At 36.1% G+C, this 7,500-nt stretch overlaps 1 protein-coding gene across 1 annotated transcript in view; it reads left to right on the top strand.

The window, feature by feature from the left end:
- Positions 1-7,500, top strand: part of LOC135217081 (junctional adhesion molecule 2A-like) — a 202,128-nt gene that overhangs the window by 173,796 nt on the left and 20,832 nt on the right. Inside the window, exon 2 of the mRNA XM_064252768.1 lies at positions 1,884-2,092. Coding sequence (XP_064108838.1) covers positions 1,884-2,092 — 209 coding nt within the window. The remainder of the gene's footprint in view (positions 1-1,883; positions 2,093-7,500) is intronic.

Below are 7,500 nucleotides of genomic sequence, written 5' to 3'. Positions count from 1 at the left end.
GGTAAGGTTCCTCCCAGCAGTTCATTCTAGCATGAGGTTGGATTCTGTACTGCAAATACGCGGGTGGATTTCTTTTTCCTGCACCACACTAGGACAGAGATATGTTTACACACATACACATTCAAATATATTTTCAACCCCAGGTCATTTACCATAGCATGGGTTCACATAATAAAAAATAACACATCAGACAATGTTGCACTCATTCGTAAACTGCGCAAAAAAAATTCCAAAATATCAGCCATTCATACACTTCGGCCGAAGGCTCACCAGTTATGCATCAAAGCCCCTACATGCAATCACCACATGACCCTTCCTAGCAGGTACTCTCGCATATCGTGTAGATGAAGGCTTTCCTTTCCAGTATCTCTGTCATACCATCTATTTACATCTTTCTAAGTCCTTCAAGCCTTTTTCCTCCTAATGCCCTCGAGCCCTACATTATTTCTGGTAAATTGTCTTCCTCCATTCTTTCCACACGAGAAAACCATCTCAAAATACTTGAATTTAGCATTTCTCATGTACTAACCTTCATACAACTTCTTCGAATCTCCAGATTTTCACCCTTCGTTTCCTCTTCCTGACGTATATATATATATATATATATATATATATATATATATATATATATATATTTACATATATATATTCAAACTTTGCTCCTTTCATTTTCGCCGAAAAAACACATTTCACTCCTTAAAGGAGAGTTGTTCCAATAATTCTGTCATACATATTTCTTTGTGGACACTCCAATCCTCTTCTCAACTTTTAACAATTATTCTTACCTGATATATTTGCATGTGTGTGTGTGTAAATATAAATATGTGTGTCTTTGTAGCGTGGGTTCGAGGAACGAATTACCTTTTTTTCTCCTCGACTTCACACACACACACACACGCACACACACACACACACACACACACACACACACATATATATATATATATATATATATATATATATATATATATATATATGATATATATAATGTAGTGTGTGTGGTGTGTGCGTGTGTGTGTGTGTAAACGTGGGTTTGAGGGCCGGATTACCTTTATTTTCTTCTCGACTTGACACACACATAAATATATACATATATATATATATATACTATATATATATATATATATAATATATCATATATATATATATATGTATATATATATATATATATATATATATATATATATATATATATATATTTACAACTGATTTCTGGTGACAGTGAATTCGAATAGCTTAAAGTGTTTGGATTGTTCTAACTGTTTTTCTTTGTGAAAAGGCGGTGTTATCAGGAACTTTATTAATCCCACGTAATTTATTGCGTTGCAAAATCATCTTAACAACCCTCTATCACCTCCGTCTGCAGCTACGATTTGGTTCGAGTACTTTAATATTAACCCTAATTGAAAAATAAACCTTTTTTTATGTGCGGTATGATTTGTTTCCCTGGTTAGCATTTACGCTTACAATATTTTCAAATCTTATAGTTGTTTATTTACTCGTTACTCTCAAAGATATACTTTTTACAATTTATTAAAGATCCATTTATTCCTCAAACGCCTCTTTGTCCTGGATAGCATCCACATTCTTTGTGTCCAAAATGATTATCAATTGTCTTATCGATTGAACATAAGGCATCATTTAATTTGTCCGAGTATTAAAGCACGCAAGTTCAATGTTACTGTTTATCACAACCACAAAGTTCGTATAAGAATGTATTCCTGAAATTCCTTTCACTTATGTTGATAACCATAAATCTTTCCATTTAGATTTCCCTGCCTTACTATTTCTGAATGCAAGTAAAAAGGAGTAAACCAAGGAACACTTGCAGATTTTGACGGTGCTGATTCAACTGTGGCCTCAAGTTTTGCTTCTCTTTTCAGTGAGTGGACAAGGGGTCGTCCTGACTAGCGTTGAAGTACCAGAACATGTGAGCAGAGGTCAAGACGTGGAGCTGAAGTGTTTGTGGAATCTCACTTCTCACAAGCTGTATTCAGTCAAATGGTACAGAGACGGAAGGGAGTTCTTCAGGTTTATGCCCTCCGAGTCTCCTGCCAAGGCAGTTTATGACCAACCAGGGATCCACGTCAACGTAAGTGGAAAGATTGACTGAAGATTTAATCCCATTTTTAGTTTTGTATATTATGACTAATCAGTCTGAATGACATTAAACATTCATTGTGCTCACCTGAACGATTTATCCTAATTATATGTAGGTGACAAGTGAAGTTAAAGAATTTGGACAGGAAGGTGGATGAAGTAGCTGTCATTTAAAGTGCAAATGGAAATTTCCAATAGAAACACAGAGAAAGCATGGTTTACTGCATGTATCTAATTCTAGTCACTAAAGCTGGCATTAAGACAAGAAAATGATTTGGCGTGATAACCATCATCGTTGCAAATACGAAAGTTTGCAAATAAAACCAAGTTGGCAGGCAGCATTAGAATGTACATATGTTCACTGGTGTAAAATTAAAAGTTTAAAACAAGATTTGTTAAAAATTCGCGTTCATGAAGAAAACGGTTACCCATGCAAATGATTCATGTAGTAAGGACAGTTCATGAAAGCTCTCTTAGTTCTGCTTAAGTTCATATTCCCCGGGCGACACCAGATCTGTTAACGTCAGGAGTTACCCCGATTGGCGTTTGAGGCGGTGTAAGACTCCAATAAGATTTAACCTCATTTGCATTCTCTGCTACCTTATCGGACGAAGGAACGCAGTGGAAGCTCTCCTCATGGTCGAGCAGAGATGCCTGTTTTCAGAGGTAGAAGTTTTATTATATGTAGGTATACATACATACATATATATATATATATATATATATATATATATATAGCATATATATATACATATATATATATATATATATATATATATAATATATATATATATACATACATACATACATACATACATATATATATATATAATTAGATATATATTTGTTATATTCATATACATATGTGTATGTATAAAATATAGTCATCGGTAACCTTTCGAGCAAGAACCATCACTATTACTACCTATGTTCCCCAGATAACTCCGGTTTGTACAAGGTTAGTAGTTGCCTTTGAAAAGCTTTGTTAACAAGTACTCATCAATAAGTAGTAGGGTCCCAAGTGGCCCAACACACGGTCCATCCTACCTGTTGTTTTTGATTGAGCTGGCCTTATGCCAGCACGAGCTCATGCTCATATATAGAACAGCCCGCCTGGGCAGCTAATATCCTCAAAACAAGTATCTCTGCTCACATCTTTTGTACATATATTATAATTCATATTAATGTTATGTTAATTGTATCATTGTTAACACATGCATTACAATGGCAGCATTTCAACTATATGTATCATAACTTCATTCGTGTCTTGTAGTACATCGATTTATGCACATCTTTCCATCTTTAACAACCATAGCTGACTGTACTGTGAGCTCTGTTTTGTTCGCCCCGTGTCAGGCACTACATTTCCGCTCGCAAGAGCTACTGACCTGTCCGTTTTTCAGAATAAATCGGTGAGTTTGTAGATGCAACTTCTTACCTACGCCTTCGCGACAGCGTAATGGGGTTGCATAGTACCTAATTGGAAGTTACAATGATTCCACTTCCAGGAATGTTGGCAATGGGAACTCGGCTCCTATTTGTGCTTCTCAATAGAATATTGTAAAAATGAAATTTCCCTGCAATACAGTGAGGAGAAGCTGACTAAGAGTAGGGCTCCTTTTTGCGTAGGAATAAATATGAAGCTTCGCGCAATAAGTACTAAACAGAGAGAAACTACATAGGTGAAAAATCGTGTAGGTCATGTAAGAATGATGTGCTTGTCTCGGTCATTTGGAAAACTTTACACTGCAAAGCTTAAAGTACTTTATGAATCTGAAATATACTGCAGTTCAACCATTGTTGGTGGTACACAATATGAAATTTTAGTCCAACTTTTTTCAAGGATATCTTAAGCAGATGGGAGGATATTAGAGCAAGACCGTCTGATCGAATTAAACATTGGTTCTCCTCTTATACAAGCTAAGGCTTTTTGGGATTTTATTTATTTCTAATTTTCATAACCACCTCCTAAATTTATAGCGACAAAGCCATTCGCTTCCTTCCTTATTTAAAAAATAAAATGCTTGAACGAAAAGAAAAACAAAACGACTTCAGTCTGAGAAACAGGCTGTGAAATATTTTTATGAATATTCTGTTTCCTGTATCTCTCTCATAGTATTTTATAATTCCACTTTCAAGTCTTTACAACAACAAAATTATTCAGATATTCACACATGTGCGTAATAGTGTCTACACAAATTCACTCTCATTCAACGAGGGTTTCCACCAGGTAAGACCAGTGAGAGGCTGAGAACCCAGTTCATTTCATGATTTTTGGATCTGGTCATGGTGGGTGGGCACTTGTTTATTTCTATATCACCCTGACTCTCTGGAGATTTATTATATTACGTTACTGGTACTCATACCTAGTGTCCCTCTTTAGAGACCGTAGTAACAGTGCTCTTGGCAAGCCAAAACCGGTTGATAAAACACCTCACGAACACATCCCTCTCTTAAATCAGTTTCCGAGCTTTTTTATCCAATGAGATTATTTCTGGTTTAGCCATGAATCCTTCATCTGCCACTCATTCAGGTTCATCGCATACCATTCAATTTGAAAAGCTGCAATCAATGGCTTTCTCTCGGCAGACCACTATTTGGTTTTAACTCCATCGCAACCTCGTCAGCCTCCCCAACTCTCTTGGCATCATTGCACACACCAGTCTGGTTCCTCAGCCTCTCTGATATTCTGAAAGAAGTCGTTAAGTCAAAGGAGCACTGGTCTGATTAGTCTTTGATCAGTCTTTCATCCCACTCATTTTCAGAGAGTGGAACAACCTTCGTCTCTCTTCTGTTCTTGAATCATTTAACACCGACTGAGCTATTAAATGTGCAATATCTTCTTCGGCATTTATAAATATCTTCTGGCGCGTCTAAAGGTTATTAACAGCGGCCGAAAAAACAGGAACACTTCGGAACAGGACTTGTTAATCTTTTTTTTTTTTTACCAAATTTAATTTTCCCTAAAAGCTGAGTGAATTTCAAAATTAAAAGCGGACATCATCATGAGTTACATTTCATAAATGTTATGTCTTTTTGCAATGACATTCTTAGTGTAAAGCTGCTTCACTGAGAATTAAAACAGAATATTTCCCTATGTAAATCTATAACCCAGTCCCCTTTGTGCATGCCCACAGAGACAAGCACATCTCACTAAACAACCATGACATTGCTCTCTCCTCTCTCGCACTTTGCCGCGTATTCATGGTATGTATGCCATGAAGACAAGTTGTTTGCGATAATGCATCTCGGAGGAATGATGTTGATCTTCAATAGTCATTCGGATGCAATGAATCTGCAGTTCACGAACCGCTATTGACGTTAAGACTACGCATCAACATCCATTCATTCATATTTACATGTCCTCTCTCTCTCTCTCTCTCTCTCTCTCTCTGGTGGCTACGTTTTAGACAATCTGTTAGTCAATTTTTCTCACCCGCATTACTCTCTCTCTCTCTCTCTCTCTCTCTCTCTCTCTCTCTCTCTCTCTCTCTTTTTCTTTAATTCCCTTAGCTCCAAATACTATTCAGAAGCTGCGACAAATGATCGTGAGAGACAAACGCACAGCAATATGCAAATGAAGCGTTTACTTGATCAGTTAATCTTCTCTTAAGTCTGCAACACGACATTGCTCTTGCCGTACTGAAAGAGAGAGAGAGAGAGAGAGAGAGAGAGAGAGAGAGAGAGAGAGAGAGCCACGATGGTGACTAGTAGCAATTAGTCTTGTCGTAACGTCATTGTGTTCTTGTACATTAGTTCTAAAAGTAATGACTTCTGAGAGATTCAGAATGAAGAAAAGAAAAAAACTGGTATCAGACTGCTTAAAATCAAATATTATTTTCCCTTCAAGTGAAAAATATCTCCCTTTACGACCTTCTCACTGATTTAGTATCTAGGAACTACACTACTTTCAAGAAAGCGCTGAAACTTACATCTAAGATTAACGTGGATGCGTGTCACAAAAGCAGGTCGTATGTACGCACATTCATCACTTTGGAAGCTAAGTGTAGTGGCCAGTTTCCAGAACTCAGGAAGATTGGGTTCCTTTGGACTTACAGGTAGGTACACATTAGTTGATATATTACATAATAAACAAAGAGAGACAGACACACACATACACACACACACACACACACACATATATATAATTATAGATATAATATATATAAATATATATATAATATATTTAACACAACCACGGACATGCACACACACATAAATAAGGAGGGTATAATACGACTGCTCTATAGAGGCGAGCAGTGTTTCAGACAACATTAAGTGAAACGCCACGAAATAAGTAAATAAAATCGACGTTTACGTAATAAACGGTGGCAAATTGCTGTTTGCGACTAGCTCGAAAATCTGTCACTTAGATAAACTGACAACGAGTTATACCCAAAGACCAAAACAATTCTATACAAAACGCGGGAGAGAATGGCTGACACTCTCCCTGAAAGCTCTCATTCAGGTGTTTGTTGTTTACTTATTCATCACCAAGCTTCGCTAATATTTCAACAGGCTATGTAGAACTCATGAACTGCTTCAAAGAAAGAATGATCAAAGTAAAAAGCACAGATGCTATAAGAATTTCATCGGATAAGTAATAAGTAAAAAGTGTACGAAGGCGTCACCTTTCAAAAAAAATTTTTGTATGATGTGTACTTTTTTCGCTTTGCTGATCATGCTGATTAAAGATGGAGACTTATTTCGGTTTCCTGATGGTTATATAGCATTCCATGCCAGCTTGCCGATATTCGCATCCCTACAGAAGGAATTTCAGTAAAAACGAAAAATAACGGGATGAGCAATAATTATATCCTCCTAGAAGTTGGGAGATTTTAACGAACTTAAAAATGCCATGTGATTTATAAAGAGCTTCCTCTATTATCGGAGAGATGTTAAACTTGCAAAGAATTCACAGTCAAAGGAATCAACATACCATTAACGCGTGTCTGTGGAGAACCATGTGAGTCTTTATTTGTCCATATCCTATGATAACAAAGGGCAGTTTCCTCACATATTATTATATTTTTCTTGAAAGCAGCAATCCTCAGCTATTTCTGGTTGATATAAAATATTACACGCATATATATATATATATATATATATATATATATATATATATATATATATATGTGTGTGTGTGTGTGTGTGTGTGTGTGTGTGTGTGTGTTTATATATATATATATATATATATATATATATATATATATATATATTATATATATATATATATATATGAAAAGACGAGAATAGCCGAATAGCCAAGATCTTTCGGTCTACACGACCCTTTACTTGAGGAACAACTGATCAGAACAGAGCAAAAACATAGCACAAGTAGGCTTAGTATCTGAAATGACATGACAGGATTAGCATAAGGTCCAATTCACTCTAAAAAAA

This window comes from Macrobrachium nipponense, chromosome 7, assembly GCF_015104395.2.
Source record: "Macrobrachium nipponense isolate FS-2020 chromosome 7, ASM1510439v2, whole genome shotgun sequence".
Classification (NCBI taxonomy): domain Eukaryota; kingdom Metazoa; phylum Arthropoda; class Malacostraca; order Decapoda; family Palaemonidae; genus Macrobrachium; species Macrobrachium nipponense.
The sequence above is the reverse complement of the archived record's forward strand: the minus strand, read 5'-3'. Positions and strand labels throughout refer to the sequence as shown.